We start from the raw sequence: 22,456 nt of genomic DNA, 5'->3' as shown, positions 1-22,456 counted from the left end.
TTCACGTTGCTATCGTGAAAGTGAAACTCACATTGTCCGCCAAATATGAAGGAAAAATACGATTACTACTTAACGATGTGTTTCTTTTGTGAAATGTTTTGAAAACCGCAAGTCGCCGAAACTAATTCAAGAGCGGTCTATCTTAGCGGTCCGTTTTGCAAAGGTCGGACTACTCAGGTAACCAATCAGAATTCTCCTTTTCATCTTGGTCTAGTTTGTCATATTATGATACATTGAACTCACAATCTCTTTTCTGACTGGCCGAAAGCGTACAGCGAATTTTTAAAATCAGCGCCGGTGACGTCCTCTAGCTGCAGATTATACAATAATCATGTCAAGGACACTCAAGGTCACGGGTTATCAAGTCTTTTATGACCGCGGTGCATGATTTCTAAGGGTAATCATGTCAAGTTCGCGTGCTTTGTGTTGCTTGCTGTCGGGGAAGAAGCAAAAACATGACTTTCCAGTTTTTTTTTTTCGTTCAATGTACAATAAAACAATCAATAATTGTTTATAATAAAGTGTGTGTGGCATTTTCATCGCGGCTGATGTTTTCTCCACAGTGAACCCTGTGCTTGATGCGTGGAACGGAGCCCGTAAGTGGGCAAAGTCATTAAACAGTCTGCAGGCAGTTAGTGTCACCAGGGAGGAGTACGACGAAAAAGGAGGCGAATATCTCAAAGAACACTTCGCTTCAAACCGTTACGTACCCACCCCTCTCCAGTCCTAAAGTAGAATGTTCAACAATAGCAACTCCACATTCGTTTAATATACAGTACTTTATTACCGATATTTGTCAGTTAACGTCCTCATAGTTTCTCCTTGAAGGTCTTCAAAGACGTTAAATATCTCACTGGCATTGTCTGCCGTGACATCTCTCTATTCTGAGCCAAGTGTGGCATTCTTTATATCACCACTCACTTGTACAACGTGTCAGAGCGCAGAGGAATTATGTTTAAAAAGACCCTGTTGTGTAAATACATCGATGTAAATAAATTGAAACATGGCAAGATTCGCGTGGGTTAAAGTGATGATTATCTTTTTCTATTCCTTTTGTTTTTTGCTCTTGTCTTTTCATTCCGCTGTATCCAGGCTGTTGTTCATTGTGAACTGTCAATACTATATCAATAAGAACGGTTCAACTTTCACTTGAATTGCCATACATGAAAGTTTTGTTCACACAGATGCAAGATTAGCGCAGGAAATTGCTGTAAAACATCCTTTTGTCACTAGTTTGTTATCAATGTCTGGGATTCTCTTGAGGATTTTCGTCCCGGATGTTTCTCGGTACAACTGGCGATTGAGGATGCACTATCGAGTGCAGCAATCTGTTGATGTGCCCACCATCTTGAAAACTGACACTACACAACAGGTCGTGTTGTAATTTGTTCTCACAAGCAATCTCGTTCCGAGAGCCCACGTGTCTTTTGGTCAGCGCCAAGACACGGAGCTGACCAAAAGACACGTGGGCTCTGGGAAGGAGTTTGTCTCACAATTCAAGTGTCTTCATTGAGTTCTTGACCTTGTGGCGCTCACCACAACGCTGTCTTTGAACCATGACGGGGGTGTGATTTCACTGACCAGGGTTACGGCTGCTTTAACACTAATCCTTTGCGAGGAGGTACACAAGTCTCCAAAGTACATCGCCAATCTTGAGTTTCGTGGAATTTCAACAAAATATCGAAAACTGAAAGCAATAGCGAGAAACAATGGAGTTAAGTACAACTGAACCACAAAAAATGAGTATTCACAAACTACAGGGCCATAAATCACCATACTTGGGAGAGACACTGTCGTTAACCTTATTCCACTCTTCACAGCGGTTAAACATAGGGCGCGTGCGCAGTTCTCGCCAAAACGGTCTATGAACGTGTCAATTATATGTCAGGTACTGAACGTCACCATCTTAGCGCGACCAAATTTTGTCCACCCAAACTGTGAGATTTAACTTTTAATTTGATATATATTTTTTTGAGTTTTCTTATTACTAGGTCACAAATTTCGACTCCCATGGAGTCAATAGTCTCAATAGGGGAATCGTCGTTTACAATATTTGCCTCATTAGCACAAGCGCTTTAGTCTTCGATCGAGTAACGTGATATCAACTCTGAATATTGAAAGGACATGTCACAATTAACTGTTCCAAGAAATTTGAACCCGATACACGATGTAAACACTTTTGTGTAGCGCGGGTTTCCGAACCACTCAAAATTTTACGAAGAATGTATGGGCTAATGAACTCTTCATAAATGGTTGCCATTTAAATTAACGTCGCTAAATTCGTTTGTGTGTAAAAAAAATTTTGAACTGTTAACTGAAAAACGAGGTCAGTCAGGCTCAATTTAATACTTACAAGAGAATTTGTAATTGGCAGCCATTTACGAAAAAGGTCTATTTTATAATAGCTCTTTTCTCACCCAGAAATTTGACAGCATTTGAAAGCCAATATCTGTTTCGATATTACATTGAAAGGGCTAAACGCATGATTTCTTCTGTTGCCGCATGCAGGCAAAAATGTAGATCATGACGCGAAGAACACAAGTCAAGCGGCTTTTACTTTATTTACATTTTAGAAATCGCAATGGAAACAAAACCGAAACAAATCGCCTATCACTGGGAATTTTCACTTTATGGTATTCAAGATGGCGTATCTTTGGAGACGACAGTCATTTTCACCTTATGAGACGTCATTAAGCTGACAAAGTGGAAATTTTCGGAAATTTAAACCGGATTATTTGGTCAAAGCGAAAGCGCCGATTATGATAGCTTGAATATTTTTGTAGTTAGAACACTAGCACTCTGCCCCTAGTCTCCTTAGCAGCCGTTATTAGTCTTACTAGGGTCGTCACGGAACGCTTCTCGACCCTAATAACGGCTGCGAAGGAGACTATCTGCCCCTCCACCCACGTTGCTTCCGTCCCTAAAAACTTTAATAAATAATCTGTGTTTATATCATTTCGCTCGCCATATGCGCATTTACCATACCATAACCGTACTTCAACGATTTCCGTTTCTGTAAAAGGCATACGAAGTCCGCATCCAGTGGGAACTTGTGCTGCTCATCGATTTTACAATTCTCGATGTTCTCATTTTCTGTGGCCGAGTCTTCTTTAACTTACATCTTTTAATTCAGACCTTAAAAACAGCTTGTGTTAATTAAAGATGGACAGCAATTTAAAAGTAAGACGCGAGCGAACCTCATTTGCATAATGTTTACAGCCCATCGAGCGATCGAGCGACACATTTACAGGTTAACGTACTCTGCGAGTGAATCATCGGGATTTACCTGCACGAGTTCACTAACAATGAACGAAAAATTTCAATATCGGTATTGAAAATTTCAAGTTCATTGTTAGTGAACAAGTGCAGGTAAATCCCGACAATTCACAAGTAATGAGTGCAATGAGTGCGTTAACATTTTTATTATTCAAATTGAACACACTGCACAAAGAAACACTGCATTGAAACCACTATATTTGAGTCATTCGAAGCCATGGCGCGATGACAGTGGTGTGTTGAATTTACACCACGGCTATTACACCACGATAATGACGTCAAGGTGGTTGTCTCGTCACAACCCAGTATCACGTGGTACAAATCAGCCAATCAGAAAATCGGAATTCGTACAGTGAATGAAAGTTGAATATTAATTTTCCATAACTCACGATAACTCGTGTTGTGCATGCGCAATTCACGAGTTAAGCGCAATTCACACCTAAACCTGAAGACGACTGGTCTGGCCACCCGAAATATTGTTTCAAATATACCACGTTGTGTCAGCTTTGCAGTAGTCTTAAACTTCCCATCGTTCAGTGACCGTCTTTTCCGTTGGAATTTCGGAGGGGCGGGACAAGGCCCTGGCATCGGCTCGTCACACGATACAACTAAATTACATTATCTATGCTAATTTATGCACTCATGTGGTTGATCTTGTATTTTCATTGGTTCTCATCCTCGGAGGACCAGGGGCAGTTAGTTGGAGCGGGAAGAAATCCGAGAAAAATTGAAGCGTCGAAGCTTTACAAGTAAGGCAGAAACTTTCGAGGCTTCAATTTTTGACGTTTTTATTTCCACCCGCCCCAAGTCTCCGAGGATGATTGGTTCAAGGAATTCCCAACAAAACCATATTAGCATTTGTTAATTAACGTTTAGCATTTTCGCGGAATTTTCGCGTTGCATATCGCTGAAAAGATGAATAATGTTTCGTTTCCTTTTCTTGTTTAGAATATTGTAAACATGCAGCTGTTTCCTATTTCCTTCCTCAGAAAAAAGGAAAACAAGACGACAAGACGTATGCGCGTAAGAAATTAATGTAAATTAAAATTGAAGACTTAAAACATTAGATTCACATCAGCCAGAGAGTGATCCTTTAACGATCTTTGCCATCAACAAAACCTTCAAGAACTGAAGACGTAATTCTTCTCCGTATTAAAGACTGCTTGTTCAAGGCACCGAAGAAAAGCAAGGTGTCTGACAGGTTGTGCCTTGTTAGAATGTTCGCTGTACTGTTATGCAAACACGGCAACGCGAAAAGCGCTATTGATTTTAGAATAAACCAATCAAAATCCAGGACGCCTAAAGGCGGGGAACGCAAGCGAGAAAACAAACACTTAAACGACGTAAAATGGAAACTCGCACTTCGTCACACAATCCAACAGATGTGTCAAAAAGTTGTCGAAAAATAAAATGCTACTAATTTAACTCCTTTGTGTCAACCTTCTCTGCAATTTAAAATTATACAAAATGTCAAAAAAGTAGAACATTTGAATCTCGTGTCTCTTTTCCCACTTTTTCAACTCATTCCAGGATCGCATGTGTGTATCTTGGGTGACCGAAAAAACTACTCTTATCACAAATTTCGTCAAAATCCCTCTAGTGTCATCAGCTGATATTTTCGTCTCAGTTGATAACTTGTAAAAGCGTTGTGTGGTTATTTTCTTTTAGCTTCAAAAAATAGCTTTCAGCTACTCAGACGACAAACGGCAGCCTGTTAGAAGCAAAGACAGAGAAAACGAACAATAATACACCCAACACATCAAGTGTGAAAAAGGGTATTAATTCAATTCTCTACTTTCTCAAAAGAACACAATATTGTCTAGGCAACTGTCTATTATCAAGCCAACATGAAATTTTCATTAACATCTGCCTTAAAATTTTCTGGCCTATTGTTAAACAACTTTCTACCACAGATCGTTTTTCGTTGTTATGTTTTATACTTCTCGCCTAATTTTCCAAAAAATTAGATCGATTCGATCGGATCGATCTGTTCGGTTGGTGTCCATCAATTTTTCTTAGAAATTCTAGAATAATAGTTTTGGCAACATTTACTTACACTGCCATAAACATATATCACACAACATATTCACATTAAGGTCTCAAAATATTTTGATGATGTCCCAAAGGCTCACGCGTACGCTCGCATGTTTCTGGCAGTGGTTACGTAAGTTAAGTTCCCGCAATGTGGCAGGCGCGGATCACATACAAGTATTCCAAGCAGCTGACATTTTTGGTAGACTAAAGTTGCAGCGTAAGCTAATGGATCTATCCTGGGCGGATAAGCTACGACAGACACTATTGAACCCAGCTGCTGACTAAAAGGGAAAACTAAGGGAACCGCGACGCGTCTTCGAGCCAAGTGGAAGCGCACTGAAAATGATTCGCCAACTGAAGAGTGAAACTCGAAAGGAAAATACCTTCCACACCGAGGCGTTTTACGAACATTACTCATCTAGCTCCAACTCGAGTTGCAGTAGTTTGTATTCATCGACCTCCTTTACCAAAACAGAATCTTATGTCAGGGAGATCAGTTACACAGCTCAAGCAATGTTCCCCGAATTCTTCACACAAACAAGTGCTGCGGAAGGACCCTTTTCCAGTGAATCAGCCAGTGAGGCTTTGTCTTGTGTAACCAGCAGCATGAGGTCTTGCAAGAAGCGAAAGTGTTACCGTGAAATAGACGATGAAATCAAGAGCTGGTTCATCAGAGAATACGGGCTGGACAACGCTAGATAAAACTCTAACTTCAATATCGAAACTGGTGCGTGGGATAAAGACCCAGGACTATTTATAGAAAGACTAAAGAGGTGACAAGAGATTTTAGAATAATAAATTACTTCCCTGAAGAAGAAGACACAAACTCGGTCGCTCAAAGAACTGGCTACATAGAACATAAAATAGAATGTCTAGTTTCCATAATTTTTGTAGCACTGAACTTAACACCAGGGAACGTAAACGTTTAGAAGACTAGACAGTCTAAGAGTTTGACGCAATTAGCAGTAGGCTACAACATGCAATCGCCATTCTTGAAGAATAATCAAACGTCAACCTTCTAAGAGCTCGTTGTCTGATGAACACAAACAAAACATTTGTTTTCCATTATTTTTATGTTCGACTTTTCTTGGATTAGAAGATTAAAAACTACGAACAGTAAACAATGCCCAGATTTTAATTAGACTTTTATACAGACCTTCTGTTATATAGTGTCTCACGGCTTCTAGCAAACCCTCTCTGATACAATTTTAACAATGATTTTATAAAAAAAAAGAAGCAGCAGCTGTAGATAGACTAACTTTGTGGCAAAAGGGTTGTATTCCAAAGAGTTTCTAGTATGAATTTATCTGAATAAATAGAGTTACTCTCATTCTACGCCGGAAACTCTTTCTACAAACACGAACTTAGCGCATTTCGCTCCCTTTGCCGTATGGAAACAGAGCTTAAGACTATAAAGTGTCTAAAGACTATAATGCAGGCGGAGAAAATGTTTATAATTTCGCACTTCTCATCCATTTTTAATGACAAACTGAATAAGAAGTTAAATTGGCGCAGTTTTCAGAGCACGTCTTTTCGAATGTGGCGATCGAATAGAAGAAATTTGTTTTCCAACAGATACCCAGTAATGGTGTCTCACCAGTGCCATTAAGAAAACTCCACATTACTTATTTTATTCTAGGATAGAATCCCAGGCCCTGATTAAAGTACAAAAGAAGCTAGAAAAACAAAACATCCAAATGCCCAGCTTGTGAGCAACGCATCTTATTTCTTGATTGCGAAACGTTTAATTTATCGCGAGAAGATTAAAATATGCGAGAGGTGATTGGTCACTGGACCACTTGCCGCACAGCCTTCCTATCAGTCGATCTCGTGCCGTCAATAACGCTGAAATTCTGTCCAACTAAGATGAAAAGCATGACGTTGTTGTCGGAAAGAAATACCGCCAACTAGAATTTAATTATCGGAGTTATTACTTCTGTCAAAACTGCTTTATCTGGGTGTTTAAATGAAGCGAATATTTATAAAAACCGGCAGCAACAGTATTTAAACGGTAAAATTCTGGTTATAAGACCCTCCGTTTACGAGCCCCCCACTCTACACAGCGATAGTCCTATCTTCATGTAAACTTGTAGTAATCAAAGATTGGCGCAGTGCGTTTACTATAGGGTATAGGGTATTTTCTGCGAAAGCCTTTTGTGTGCGGAAGGGAGAAGGGAAGAGGGGGGGGGGGGGGGGGGAGGAAATGAAAAATTATAAATGAGAGATGGATGGGAAGCTAGTGGAAATTTCCAGTCTCTTTTAGGTTGATGGTCCAGCCCTAAACAACGTGAGCCTGTTCAAATCATTTATAACGCAAATTTTATTTAATAAATGCAATAAATGTGAAAGTCAGAAAACCTTTATCAAGAATCCAAGGTCACTAAGATCAAGATCACTCAGATCATGGTACATCAAAGGAACCGATGAATCCACTCTGGTCACGGATTCCACGTTTCCTTTGATTCACCACGGTCCGAGTGATCTTGGATCACTGATCCTAATTCAGATCACCCCAAAAAAACACACCCTTAGAAAAGAGATATTTTGAGATTTCGATAGTACTAGTATTGAGATGAAACCGCTAGAAACGCAAACATCAGACAATCAGATATACTGGGCTTAAGTTATGAAATTTTATACCAAGGAATATTAGAAGTTCGCCGACATTGTCATCTTTTAAGACTTAGATATTTTAACTGATAGCTGTGGTGATAATTAGCTCTTATTAACCGAGCGGGAGGTCTGTATGGGAGAATCTTGACCGAGGTCGTGAGTACAGACCGAACGCAGTGAGGTCTGTACACACGACGGAGGTCAAGATTCTCCCATACAGACCGACTGAGCTCGGTTAATAAGATGTTTATTATATGGCAAAGAAGAAAACTTTCATTCGTTTAGTGTAACTGGTTTGCTAGCGAACGGCGATGAGCTTAACTTAAGGCTGCCGAAATTGCTCGTCCTCTTTACTTCTTTTTGTCATCAGGCTTTTTGGCACTCCCATAAATGATTGAGAAGAAAATAAAAGAAAACGGTGAACACTTTTGTATTTTAGTTTGCTACTTTTTCAACGCAAAATGAAACCGGTAAAGATGCCGGTCTAGATGGGAAAATCTAGATCGCGGTCAATATCGAGTTCACCCAATCAAATTCGTGAATTCAATAGTTCCCAGTCCTTGTGAGACACAGCCATATAATAATTGCACTTAATGTGCTTCTTAATGACTTTTATGTATTTTTATCTCATATATCTTTTGCATTTTTATCGTATTTATAGTTTTAAATTGCAAGTATTTTTTATTAGCTTTTTAAACATAATGTTAGGTCTTCTCATTCTAATTTTTTTAAGAGTCCTCACCTAGCGGTTTTATTGCTGCTATTTTAGTGTGACACTTAAATTGAGTTACTTAAGCCTGGTTCACACTAGCGACATAACGACATAAGGAAAAGATCAGTTTTATCTTTATGCCGTTATGTTCATGCTGTTATGTTGCTAATATGTCATTATGTCTACATGTTCACACTACAAACATAACGTCCTTTTTACGTTGAGATAACGTCCTTTTTATGTCGTTCGTGACTATGTCGTTATGTCGCTAGTATGAACAGGCTTTACTTTACTTTCTTACTTACAAATGTCGTTATGTTAGGCCTTGTTCACATGAGCGACATAACGAGATAATCGCTTATTATGTCGGTAATGTGAACATCGACATAAAGCCATAACGAAAATATCATTTTTTTGTTTCTTTATGTCGTCATGTTGCTGTTATGTTGTCATTATGTCAGGATCTTCACACAGCAAACATAACGCCGCAACGTCCTTCGTATGTGGTTGTGTTTATGTCGTAATGTCGTAATGTCGCTAATGTGAACTAAGCCTTAGACAAAAGTCAAAGGGATCTATATGTGAACCTCCGCCTCCGGTATTTGCCTTTAGAAGTAAATTTTCCCATACCTAGGCCTTGAACTCTTGTGCTTCGCGTATTTGCTTCCTAAATTGTGCCTTGTTTTTCTTGTTCCCAAGAAATACTTACACTGTTCGATATTTGTTTCATCAACTCATGTTGAAACTTTTCTTCTATGCCGCTTATAAGTCCTCCCGAATATACATGCCCCCCCCCCCCCCCCCGGCGCGTTTATAAGCACACCCAAATCCCCTTATGAAGCTGTATAAGCCCAGGGTTTTTAACCGGAATTTACGGCAGTGACCTACTTCCTTTCCTGCTGCGGAAGAAACAGAAGACATCTGCAAGATAACGAGCGATCAGTCGTTCTTTTATTCGCGGTCGAGGAGAAAAAGAACGTTTGATCAATAGTAAACTGCACGGAAGCTACCTTGGTCTAAAAAAAGCATACTTTTATCCACCTATCTCTACACCAGATCGGCATTAATAAAATATATCACAAAAGCGGACACTAGCATGCAATGAAATGGGATTTACGGAAAAGTAAAGATTTCCGATGCTTCGCTTAAAATAGTGATGTTTTCAAGAGGCGCAGGTGTCGGCACGATAAACAAATAATATTTTATTAATATCGCGTAGATGCAAATATTGTTACACCAGCTGTGGCATTGCCACTAAGGAAGTCATTACCGGTTTTGCCTTTTAATCAGAAATTTGCACTTCTTTGCCGATAATCAGTGAATTGTCGTTGACTAATCGAGAGCGATTAGACAGCTGGTCATGGGAAAAACCGCTGTTATAAGAACCAATAGAGAGGTTCTGTTATACTCTGGAGGTTTGGCGGTTTAAGCCAGTTTTGAGTGCCGGTTTGCGGGTACATTCACAATTATCTGGCGGTTTTTGGTTACGAAATTGTCGCGCGGTTGGGGTTTTTGTGTGTTTTGGTGACGGTTTTTCAAATCGAGAGCGCTCAAAACAAGTACTTTCACGCTTCGTTATAAACATCTCAAGCAATCTTTGTCTTTGTGAACAGCCCATTAGACGTCAAAACGTTTTGTTCGCTGGTTCCTGAATGCAGTTGGATCATGTGGAATGAATGGATCATGTGGTCTTTGTGAGGAGAAGTACATGACGGATTATTAAGCTATTATTTCGATAACAATCTGTTAAGTATTGTTAAAAGATCATGAATTATATAATCGTCTTACTAGTAGGGCGATTTCGGTTTTTGGAGAAAACGAAAGCAGTCTGCGGTTTCCAAGTAACAAAATATGGCGGTTTACGGAATGTACGACCCCCTATAATAGACCCTCAATAGAAAAAGGCTCAGAATGTCAGAGAATTACCTATAATTACTCCAAATTGCTCGATAACGCGGAAGGCGCAAGAGTTCTGCACGAGTATGAAAGCGCAAGGGCAGCCATTTTGAATGACGCCTCAGAGATACCATAAACTATAGGAGACGAGCGACTGAACAAGAGCATCTAAAAAATATGTCCTTTTACTTTCGGCGATCGATCTCTTGCACCGCACTTATGTAGCCAAGCTTTTGATGAACCGATAAGTCTTGGGTGCTGAAAGTTTGCATTTGGCGTTATGGCGCAGGGGTTGGGCACTGGAACTCGTAGGAATTCTCAGTTCAATAAAAGTTTGGTTGCCCCAAGTGTTGTGTCGAGAGTTCGATCGCGAAAATAACTTAAAAGGCAGACAATATAACGCGCGCTCTGATTGACTTATTATAGGGCATTATTCTCCTGTAATCCCCACGGGCCGATCACGACCCTGCAAAACAAAGCAAAAAGCCATGCAATAAACAACTCATTAACCTCAACGTTCGGTCTTGCCTTGCCGTGTTGACCTCGCTGCAAGGTCTCGGTTTGAAATTGTCCCGAAAAGACCGCACTCTCGGTCAATAAGTAGTTAGTAGTGTGCTTTTATTTAGTCGAAATCCGCATCTCCTACAGCTTATGGGATACACTGGCCTCGCGTAAACAGCAGCACTGTACACACTAAGCGAGAGAATCGAAACACCTGGATCATAAGATATTAAAAAAAACGATTTAGTGAAGTCTATGCAATACCTTGGTTTACTGAGAGCACGTTTGAAAAGGAGTGATATCCTGGCTCTTTCTTTCTCTCCATGTACTTGTCGATGGGAAGGCGGGCTGTAGTCACTTGTTTAGCTTCCGCTCGAGATCTCGTCTTACCCTGACAACAAACAACAAGCGCCCGTCAATCAATACGGTAATTCTCAGGTGAAAACTGAAAAGTACACACAGATAATTAAAAAGCAGAATAAAGAGTCGAGTTGTTACACAAGTATGGTAATTAAGGTATTATCATTTAGTCTCACGATGTAATCGGTTGCACTCTGAGTAACGAGCGACTGTTTACTGCTAGTCTCACCAGGTGATGAGATTGAGAACTGGGCATTCAGGCATTCTTGACTGACAGCACAGGAGACAACGGACCTCTGAGGAAACACTTCACCGGAATAGCAAGGAATCCTCCGACCACTTTAGGGACGGACCATTATTTTTTTTGAGGGGAGGGAGGTTAGGCAATTACCAAAAAGAAATTTTTGTCCAGCAGAAACTGCTGAAAAAAACTCGTGCCAGGGGAGCCATGGAAAAATAAATAGAGCGTATATCAAGAGTCATGTTATTTCGGATTGTACATGCAATATATCGGCTAAGACCTTTGACGTAAGGCTTGAAACATTAAAAAAGTTATTAAAGAAAAAAAGGAAGGCATTTTATAACAATAACGTGAATCACCTTAAACATTTGGTCTCTTCTACATTACATGAACCAATGGCTTTTCCTCCAATTGGAAAACTAAATCAATACTAAAACATTTCGAGGCTCAGCCCCACGATCAACGACTGCTTATTTAGTCTGGTACAAGTTTGAACCCCACACATTTTGAGATCTGAGATGGTCTGAAATCTTCTAAACTGATGAAATTAAACACAGCCTCGTAAATAATAACAGTACTGTAGTTTTATGAACATAGAGCTCGTCAAGTCAAGTCACTGTTATTTAGGCAGGCTAGCCTCAGCAGCCATAGGCTGGTGTCAAAAGGGGCCCTGCGTAAAATTAAGACTACATGATAAAAAAATTCAGAATTTAAAAATTACCGCAAAGATATGTACAAGGAGTTTAAAAATTGAATAAAAAGGAAATTACATATCTATGAAGTACAATTTTTCTAGATCGATACAATAAAAGAGAGCAATGAAAGTATATCTAAGTATTATATTGGTAGAAAACTAATGGCTAAAATGAAAACTAAGAGAGTTCTTATCGTTACCTTGCGTAATTGATGATCTACAAGTCCGCCTATAACGTACACTTTATCTTTGTTCAGTTGATCAAGTTCTGAAACATCAACGATAAAATAGCTTACTAACTATGCTGCAACATAAGCTGCAAAGTAGTAATTCTGAGTAATTTTAAAAGTGCTGGAGAAAAAAAAAACAGAAATTTCCTTCTGAGGATTAGCCCTGGAAAGTTCTTTCTCTACTCTCCAACTTCTCATAACAGTGCTGCGTGGCGGAGCATCCAATTGTAACCTTTTTTTATGATCGGCATAAACACGCAGTAATAATTAGAATAAGACACCATAATCGTACAAAAAGATGACTGACACGTTTCAATGCAAGAACTAATCTGGCAAATCTCCAAAAAGTTACAAATTGTTCTTGTCTGTCTTTGGTTTGTTAGTGTTTATAACTAACTTGTTAAACGCGTTTTTTCATAATTTTTCATAATTTTGTCGAAGCCATTCTGCGCTCTACTCCAGACCTCTCCAACTAGTGCGCTTCATTAGGATGGGTTGTTCGAAAGCCGGTTAACGCTAATCCAGGATCAAAAGTTAAGCGAAACATTACTTTTTCTTGTATAGAAATGTGTTTACTGCTTATGCTTTGTGTAGTTTGAGATTATTCAAACCCAGAACTCAAGGACAAACAATATAAACCGAAAACCTCACCGAAAAGTTACAAAAGTGAAATCAAAATTCTCGCTAATCTTGGGTTAGCTTAATCGGGCTTTGAACATTCTGGAGTAACCAGAATGACTGTTTCGTATTTTTCCTTACCATTGGGGGAGTCAGGTGTGAGATATACAACTTCATCAGGGTCAAACAAGGTCAAAAAACTCTCCTCTGAAAAGCGAACCTAAGAATCATAATAACATTCTTTAGACCTTGACTCGGACACATTGCCATCATCAGTCGTGAATAGTTATCATCAGCTGGGTAACTGTAGATCGCTTGGCTCTAAGGCCATGCTGCACGTCTGTAAGAATTTGGTGTAGTTCAAGGTGTTTCATCACGTGGCTGTGAACAATGTGTCCAAGAACTTTTGACGCGACATAAGTCAATGAAATGGGTCTGTAGTTTGAAGGCTTGGACCTATCACCGTTCTTAAATACACCACACGCATTTGCATCTTTCCATCGTGATGGCACAATACCAGAACCAACGGAAGCTTGAAAGAGTACTCTTAAGATAGGGCCAACCTCACGTGCATGCTCTTTTAAGAACCAGTGGGGATGTCGTCCGGGCCACTTGCTTTGTTTGGTTTTAAGGAAGTTAACTGTTTAATTACCCCCTGGGAGGGTCACAAAGAAGAAAAGCTGGAGTCATATCTTGCGATTTTACCGACTTAATTAAATGTAGATGTATATCAGAGCAACGGCGCAATCACTCACTGACGCCGCTATTATGCCTTTAACTTCTCAGTGCAAGCCACGTTGGTTAGTATTAAAGAGTTAAAGAGGGTTGCGTACGGTTCATTGGCGGGATTTACAAACTCACGATGTGATTCGTAGAAATCGGTTGGCTCAATCCTATACCCTAGGGGAGGGACTCTGGCTGATTACGATCACAACAAGTAGTTGCTCGCAGACATGAGCTGTGTGTGGCCCGGGTTCACTCACCATCAGTTTACTGAAGTCCAGAGACTGTCTGACGCACTCAAGGTATACTCTGCTGCCCGTCACTAGTCCTGTCAGATGAAGATGAACAGGCGAAACTGACTTCATGTTGGAACCATACAGCTGTCGCACCTGAGCAGCAAGTTTGGTCACTTCCTGGAAATGATATCGTAAGAAAGTGATTAGCATATTACTCATAGTTGTAAGCAATCAATCAATTACAGCTGTGGTTTTCAATTGAGAGATGCGAGGGAAAGCAGGGTATGTACGCAGACGCCTGTTGTTTCATTAATTCTCGTCCCCAAATTTGCTTGATCCCTTGAGTACTGGTATATTCTTTTTCTGGAATTTGAATATTATAGAAATGTGTTAAAGGGTTCACTATTTTTAATTAGATCGTAAAACTAAAACCAAACAAACTACTTACTAATTAGACTACTCAGCCAATCTCAAACCGCAGTAAAACCAAAACCAAAGTTATCAAAAACCGCTCTAATCAATCATTCAGTAGGCCATATTCGTATTCTCGGTATTGGACTGGAACTAGCTTGCAACAGAGGCTTGTGTGGGGGAATATCATTAAAAAGCGACAAATGCCATTTACATTTGAACAGACTCCCCGCATCAGCCTCATCTGCAAGCTAGTTCCAGTCCAATACCGTGAATACGAATATGGCCTATTAATCAGTCCGTCCATCCTTCCGTCAGTCCGTCCTTCTGTCCTCTAGTCAGTCAGTCCTTCCTTTCCGTCTGTCTGTCTGTCTGTCCGTCCGTCCGTCAGTCAGTCCATCCGTCCCTCCGTCCCTCCGTCCTTCCGTCAGTCAGTCAGTCAGTCAGTTGACGATTGACAGATCTACTGACCTTATTGCGCATGTCATCCGATACAGTAAAATCAATGGCCACTTTCTGTCCACCGCTCTTCATTGCGTTTTCTACTCTCTCTTTTTGAATTTCCTTTAGTACAGTTTTCGGAATGTGATTTTCTTCTTTTCGTAGCATGAAAAGGAAAAAAATGAATTAAATGAAGTTGAAGTCTTTCGTATAAGGAAACTGACACACACGTAAGTTAAAAAGATACAGTGTTCGTGAGCGGTAAAGGGAAACAGTACTCGACCAAAACACTTCAAAATCAGTAAAACGGTAAACTCTAAACGGCACAAAACTCTCTAAAAGGCACAACAACTGCTCACTGGAAACTGTCTAAAACTCTGCCGATAAACGTCCACGCAACTTAAATTCGTAAGCGCAACTAACGTACGCGTAACTTAAATTCGAAATGTTTCCGTGCGCGCGCGCGCGCTATTCGCGCTTCACGCCACCTCGGAACTGTCTTCTTAACATACAGCGTATATATAGGAGTTTACAGATACTTTCATGGAAAGCCAAACGGCTGATTTCGTAAATCGGTAACGAAAGATAACCGGCTTGAAAGTCTGGAGTAACCAGAGGTAAAACCATAGCTGACCTGCTTTGAAAGAGTTTTAAATAAGAAATGACTGATTGCGTATTCGTTTGAAACGCAGAAAGTGGCCAAACAAAAATGACGAAGTGGCCAATATGATGCTAACATACATGTACTAGCATTTCCGATAAATTGTAAGTAATGTTCTACTTGAAGAAGTTGCAACATAGAAAATTGGAAGGTAAAAAATCGGGAAAGAATAATTATTAAAGAAGCTATACACCATTACCTGTACCTATTGCTGCAGCAGGCTCTGATTCCACTGTGGACTTCTTTTCAGCTTTTTTTTCTTCACGACTTCGTTTGAAGTATTCCTGAAATAAACATGATGTAGACCAATAAAAACAACAGCTGACAGACTATAAATAGACAACTGAAATACACTCGTGAAAATGAACAAAAACAATTCACCTTTTTCCTTTTCATCCTCACTAAAGACTTCACTTCATTTTTCTGTGTTGACAAAAAAGAGACATAAAATAAGATTGGTCATTTCAAAAACATTTGAACATGCATTTTCCAAGACTCAACACGTTTTATTTGAAGGAATTGATAAAAATGTTATAGCAGAATGTAGACTATCCTAGTGAGTGGAAAGTGGCAAAGGTGATCCCCTTATACAAATCAGGGTCTCTGGCTGAGATTAGGAAATGATGAGGAATTTAAAAAAAAATGATGAGGAATTAAAAAAAAAATGTTATAGCAGAATGTAGACTTTCCTAGTGAGTGGAAAGTGGCAAATGTGATCCCCCTATACAAATCAGGGTCTCTGGCTGAGATTGACAATTACAGGCCTATCTCAATTCTCCCTACTTTGTCAAAGATCTTGGACAGGATAGTCTACGAGCAGCTGATGGCTCACCTAGAGCGCCACCTAGAACTTTTTGAGTACCAATTTGGTTTCCGTCCGAACCGCTCAACGGAACTAGCTGTTACTTACTTCACTGATCTCATCAGAAAGGAGGCCGACATTGGAAAGGCGACAGGAGCAGTTTTTATTGACTTATCAAAGGCATTCGATACCATTAGTCATTCCGTTTTATTGAGTAAACTGTCCCCTTATGGCGTATATAATATGGAACTTCAATGGTTTACTGATTATTTATTCCATCGCAAGCAGATCGTTCAATTTCAAGGTGTGCTTTCTGAACCAAATCCAATTAACACTGGAGTTCCTCAGGGAAGTATTCTTGGGCCCCTCCTTTTTCTCATCTTCTTTAATGATGTGCATAGTCCCCTTCGTCATTGTAAGATTGTCACTTACGCTGACGATACGGTGATTTTTACATCCTCAAGTGATATCGATGCGATACAAAGCAGCCTTTCACAGGACTTAGATAATCTCTCTAACTGGTTTCGTGATAATGAACTTATTTTTAATCTGAAGAAAGGAAAATCTGAGGTGATGCTGTTTGGTACCGGTAAGCGGTTGAATCTGTTTCAAGGCTGTCAAGTCAAGCTCTCAGTCAACGGTTTTCCCATCAACACCACTACATGTTATAAGTACCTCGGCGTGCATCTGGACCCGACACATAATTTTGAAACTCATTTTCAAACAATTTACAAGAAGGCAGCAGGAAGAGTGAACCTCTTACGGCGCATCCGTTCCAGTATTGATACTTTTACTGCCCAATTAATTTACCAATCGATGATTATGCCAATATTTACGTATTGCGGCTATACTAGTCTTGGATGGTCAGAGTCCCGCTAACGCATGATCCGCTCCATTGAGACCCGAAGCCTCGAAATCATTTCCCCAAAATGCAGTTCGCAGAACTGTGATCTTCGATTTTTAACTGTTGATAACTTTTTACAAAAAAGAGCGTGCTGCTTTGTATTTGACTGCCTTGATGGAACTGCATGCTTTCCATTTAAAGACTATTTTCACCGATTACATCATAACGCCTTAAACACTAGAAACAATGGGAAAACTGCAAAGCTACCAAAAGTCAGACTGGATTTTGCGCGCCGTAGCTTTTATTTTTTAGGTGTCTCGATTTCTAATTTATTGCCTTTAAGTTTAAGAAACATTAATTCTAGAGTTTTATTTAGGAAAGCCCTGGACGATTATTACTTGTAATTTCTATTGTATTTTTAACGGTTTTTAATATGTATCTTATTTTATATATCTTAATAATTCTTGTTTATTAGTTTTTAATTCTTAGCAGGACCCCGTTGACAACGGTACTTTGTACTGAAGGGTTATCCTGAGGAAATACTCTCGCGAACTCCTGAGGGCGAGAAGCACGTGAAAGGACATAGGGTTCAGAGCCACCTTAAATTTTCAAAACTTTAAGGTGGCTCTGAATTTTATGTACAGAATTTTTTTAAACTTTGCCAAAAGTTGCGTCCTATCATGCTCATCAAAATTCGATAATTTTGAATTATAAGCCCTTAAAGCTTTTAGCAAGTCATACTGTTGCTATGGTAACCTATTGTGTCACGAAAATGATACCAACGTGTTCACCAACGATTGGGCAGTTTTTCGAAACCACGATTGTAGCATCAAGGGGTAAAGAGTGGTTTTAATGATCCATCAAAATCTATGTGCTGGAAACCGTTTTGAGAAATTAAATTCAGTTAACTTGTTGGCTTTTTCCACGGAACTAGAGCCGTTGAGCAATAATAATGGTAGCAGTCATAAGAATAAAAAAGTCCTCTCCCAAACATTTTAATGCAGTAACTGATATCCTCTCAGGAATGGGTAACAATGAGGTAAAGGGGAGAAAATCAAGCATTAAGACTGTAAAATTGACAAGTGAACAATGTACAGCTCTCATTAGAAACTGTAAAATTAAGCTTATTAATAATAATGTCAAATCTTCAATCTTGCGACAAACTTGCAAAATGTTTGAAAATTGCAGCGTTCTGGTTTCTTATTGGAATCATCTAGGAAAATTGCTGTTTTGTTTCTAAGAGAATTTGTATCTGTTAGATAGAGACTGTTTATATTTGGGTTAGAAAAACAATTGTCTGCATTATGGCTTTATTTTTTAAAAGATGGACAACGTGAATCTTCACTTACAGAAAGCAATGACATCTCTCTCTCGAGTTCACCAACCAGGAGTAAAAGGTCCTCCAAGTTTTCTATATTTTCAATGCTGGTGCTCAGATTATGAAACCTGGAAAGACTGAAGAGAAATTATTGTCACAACAAAAACAGCAGAAAATCTTCAGCCTGAACATATGGGATCATATTCAAAGCACTACATTGTTAGCTACACTCATCAACAATAGAAAAGTAATGTGAAACTGATAAACCCTGATATATATTTCTCTTACAAGTATCCACAAAATCCATTGAGATGGTGTTTGATGTTAGGAATAGGTGTTGGATGAAGTCCACACAGCTCCAAGTATTGATGGGCCACGTCTATAACAGGCGGCTGTTTCTTGCAGAATAGTGCTGGGTTTCCTTCTAAAGATTCTTTAAAAAAAGAAGACTACTTGCTAGTCCTAGAAATTATGTATCATGTGAAATCAATGCTTCAGGTGAATCTGAACCAAAGACAAAAATTTCATTGTAAATGAAAGTACTACACAGAAAACTAATCAAACAATTAAATCTGTGACATGAAAAGATTACTGTCTTTCTTTACAATATTTCAAACATTCATCAACCAGACAGATAACTGGAAATGTTGCCTTGTAATTAAACTTCCCAAACTTAAATAATAATATTAAAGTTCTAGCTGTAAGGGAATCCAAAGGGAGCTCTCTTTCTAATGAATTAAGTTGCATAATAAATTTTTAAAGTTAAGAAGACTTCTAGTTTCTACAGTCTAAAGTTTCCATCATTTAATTTCAGAAAGAGTAACCAAGAGGACAAAGCATCCATTTATATAAAAAGTTTCTTTTTTTAACGGTACATTTATTAACATAATAATCCAATACATTACTACTATACAAATACTGATGGTACGTTAATTGCAATAGATTTACAATACAACACTTACTAACAGTATAAAACTTTTACAAACTTTGTATCACAGTGCACATATGGAACTCAGATCACATCAATACCTGACACAGCCACACCATGAACACCAGTGTATTCTATGCATTTGTCAATTTCCCACAGAGTGGATGAGCCAACGTCAAGGATTAATGGCAGGGAAACAGACTCTCTGCAGGAAAGCGAGTAAGAGGTAGAAAACAAAACAATGTCACAAAATGGCAGTTAATTACCCCTTAACAATATATATCAGTCTGGGGCAAGAGTAATTTGGACTGTGCAAAATGTTGAGCAAGAACAAAAACGGCCTTTGACCTTTTTGCTCTTTTATGCAAGCCAATCTCGTTTGGCTCATATGGGAACACTTGCTATGCAGGCTTCAATGTATAGACCTGGGGTTGAAAGGAATAAAGAATATCAAGAAAATGATAGAAAATAACCAAAGTACTATCCCCTGGCCTCCACTCCCAAATTTCTACACACACTGTATGAGAGTTCAACAATATTGACCACTGAAGAGGTCATAAAGAATTGTCCTTCTTACCGGATGGCCTTAACTGAATCCCAATCCTTCCTTGTAACAATGGAATTCATCTTCTCTGGTTTTGGTTTATGGAGCAACAGAAGCTTTAAAAAAAATTAGAACAACAATTATCAGTAAAAAAAATAACAACACCATCAAAATACAATGTACATGTACATGTATATCGTAGACAAAGACCTTCAGACCGTCAGTCTGAGATCCAAAGGCACAGAGCTTAAATGTGAATTTAGTGCTAACTGAACCATTATACATGCACGAAACATTGGGGATTGACAAGCTATGATGTGTTTGAAGAACTCTCCAGTTCTGTACATTTCTTGGGGAAAACTTTTACATCAAGGAAACAGAGACATTCATTGCTTCAATTTGAGGATAATCTTAGAAACTACCAGAAGCTAAATGTTTTGTGAGCATAGTTCGCATTCAAAACAGGTGCAATTCCTTGCCCATTGGTGTCAGTGCTTTTTATTAAGTAAATTTTTAAATTTTTTTTGATACTCTTAACACAATGACTAGTAGTTTACCTCACATCCCACTTCTTGGAGTGATCTTCCCTTCTTTATTGTGTCATCAACTGCTTGTTGACCAAAGGGAAGCTTGCACATAATAGGTGCCTTACACTCTTGGTGAACTCTCTGAATGCAGTTGAGCCAAGAGTTCCATTTATCATGATGTTGACCATTAGTTAGAAGTGCATTGGGACCGGAGCTGTTATAAAATGTGATGTCCACAGCATCACAAAAGTCTTCTAATCCATTTACTGCCTCCACAAGAGTATCAGGGTCTTCTGAAAACAACTTATTACAACAATGCATTGCATTTCAACTTTTGGTGTTCATGTGTCAATAAAATAGACTATTTTAATAGATAACCCTCTATTAAAAGTGAAAATTTTAATTTTTAATGCCTTTTGTTTGTGTTTCTATCAAGTTTTAGTATAAATCTGCTAGCATCCTATTATGATGCTAGACTATGCTTCCGGTAGCTGTTCAATGCCTGGACAAGACTTTCTTGTACCTTATCTTTTGCCCAGTCATGTAAAATATTATCTAAATTCTCAAAACTTTCCACCATTTTAAAACACAGGGGGAAAAGCTTTGAAATGATGACGTCAATCGTGCATCTGTCCTCTAATAGATCATAGGCGAGAACCAATCAAAATGCGAGAATAACTTGGGTTATTATATAATATGTGATAGAAATCTCGAGCTCATAATCTAGTATCAATGTTAAATAGAATTACAGACATGTTAGAGAGGACATCGACACTACACTTGCAGGTGAGGGATGGAAACCCTAGAAGTAAAGAGGCTAGGAAGTCTGCCGAACAAAAATTAAAACATGAGAATGTGGGATGCCGGATTCCACCTAAATATTTCTGACAATACCCAGTAACTTATCTGCACCTTTTTGAATGGTAATAGTCCCTATTATTTCAACTTTTTTCATTCTTACAAAAATTGTTTCTGGATTCCCAGTGTGGCAGGAGTCAGGACTGGGAGAAGTTCCAATCTTGTCCCAATGGTCATGATCCTTTTGGATAGTGCCAAGAATTGAGACCTCTGGGAGATATCGCAAGGTGAGGCAACATCATTGGCAGCGGCTACTCTGCCCATCTACCCTTTTACAGAAGCCATTTATTGAACTTGAATGCCTGCGCCATATCAAAAATTCTGGTTCCAGTTTTTAATTTTGTCCTGAGTATTGAGTGCTCGGCCACTGCTGACCAAAAGGCGTATGTTCTGGGGACGAAATTGATTAAGTCCAAATTCAACAATGGTTTCTGAGCGTGTGTATGGAGCAACTGCTGCGACTAATGGTAGCTTCCATTTCAGTCAGAAGTCTCGATTCTTGGTGCTGACCAAACCGATCATGCCTTCCCGGAACAAGATTGGCGGGACCTTTGAATTTAATAAAAGTACCGAAAGGGGAAGTTCAATCCACAGACCTATCCCTCTTCCTTTACACTCACGGTGCCGCTGTGCTTCTCGCAACTGAACAGGCATTGAAGTTATCCAAATATCGTACCTGAACGATCAAAGGCCGATCATCTTGTTTCGTCGTTGAAATTCCGGAAAAATCGTCTCGTGTATTTGTTTCAATGTTGATAGTCTTGATAGGGTTATCAAATGTTTTCTCCACACTAGTGAAGCACAGATGAACACCAAGCTTCCTGAGAAGGAGCCTCCAAGAGAGATCTTGTACATTCGCAAATGGCGACGCGATGTATCGACAATTTGAAAGAAACTTTAATGATGACATATTTAAGAGGAAGAAAGAAAAATATCACGGATCGCATTTTGCGCCCAGATGGCCGCCATTTTGGTTTAGAGTTAATTC

At 39.2% G+C, this 22,456-nt stretch overlaps 2 protein-coding genes across 6 annotated transcripts in view; one reads left to right on the top strand and one right to left on the bottom strand.

The window, feature by feature from the left end:
* LOC110064610 (actin-related protein 5-like) overlaps positions 1-1,012 on the top strand; it is a 13,822-nt gene extending 12,810 nt beyond the window's left edge. The window contains exon 21 of the mRNA XM_089275064.1: positions 564-1,012. Within this exon, the coding sequence (XP_089131190.1) occupies positions 564-730 (167 nt within the window). The 3' untranslated portion in view covers positions 731-1,012. The remainder of the gene's footprint in view (positions 1-563) is intronic.
* LOC110064609 (tRNA-dihydrouridine(16/17) synthase [NAD(P)(+)]-like) lies at positions 761-22,456 on the bottom strand. Of its 5 annotated transcripts, none has more exons than XM_020771672.2 (14): positions 22,145-22,456; positions 20,641-20,913; positions 20,117-20,199; positions 19,641-19,744; positions 18,900-19,044; positions 18,643-18,748; positions 16,029-16,070; positions 15,847-15,931; positions 15,017-15,141; positions 14,159-14,311; positions 13,317-13,395; positions 12,528-12,595; positions 11,297-11,423; positions 761-1,687 (listed from the first exon to the last, which is right to left on the bottom strand). In XM_020771672.2, exons 1-14 carry the CDS (start codon positions 22,376-22,378, stop codon positions 1,587-1,589), a joined length of 1,725 nt encoding a protein of 574 aa, XP_020627331.2. In that variant the 5' UTR covers positions 22,379-22,456; the 3' UTR covers positions 761-1,586. The 5 variants fall into 5 exon arrangements, with proteins under 5 accessions (XP_020627331.2, XP_020627332.2, XP_020627333.2 ...); XM_020771673.2 differs by having other exon boundaries at positions 15,017-15,138; XM_020771674.2 differs by having other exon boundaries at positions 15,853-15,931.

Source organism: Orbicella faveolata, unplaced genomic scaffold, assembly GCF_042242905.1.
Source record: "Orbicella faveolata isolate gen_17 unplaced genomic scaffold, um_ofav_v1 contig_36, whole genome shotgun sequence".
Lineage (NCBI taxonomy): Eukaryota > Metazoa > Cnidaria > Anthozoa > Scleractinia > Merulinidae > Orbicella > Orbicella faveolata.
The sequence above is the reverse complement of the archived record's forward strand: the minus strand, read 5'-3'. Positions and strand labels throughout refer to the sequence as shown.

Bases quoted from the DNA above. Each gene is read 5' to 3' on its own strand.
- LOC110064609 (XM_020771672.2), bottom strand. From the start codon at position 22,378: ATGTCATCATTAAAGTTTCTTTCAAATTGTCGATACATCGCGTCGCCA. The intron at 20,914-22,144 runs GTACGATATTTG...TGTTGTAATAAG, and splicing joins ATCGGCCTTTGATCGTTCAG to TTGTTTTCAGAAGACCCTGA. The intron at 15,142-15,846 runs GTAATGGTGTAT...TGCTACGAAAAG, and splicing joins TGCTGCAGCAATAGGTACAG to AAGAAAATCACATTCCGAAA.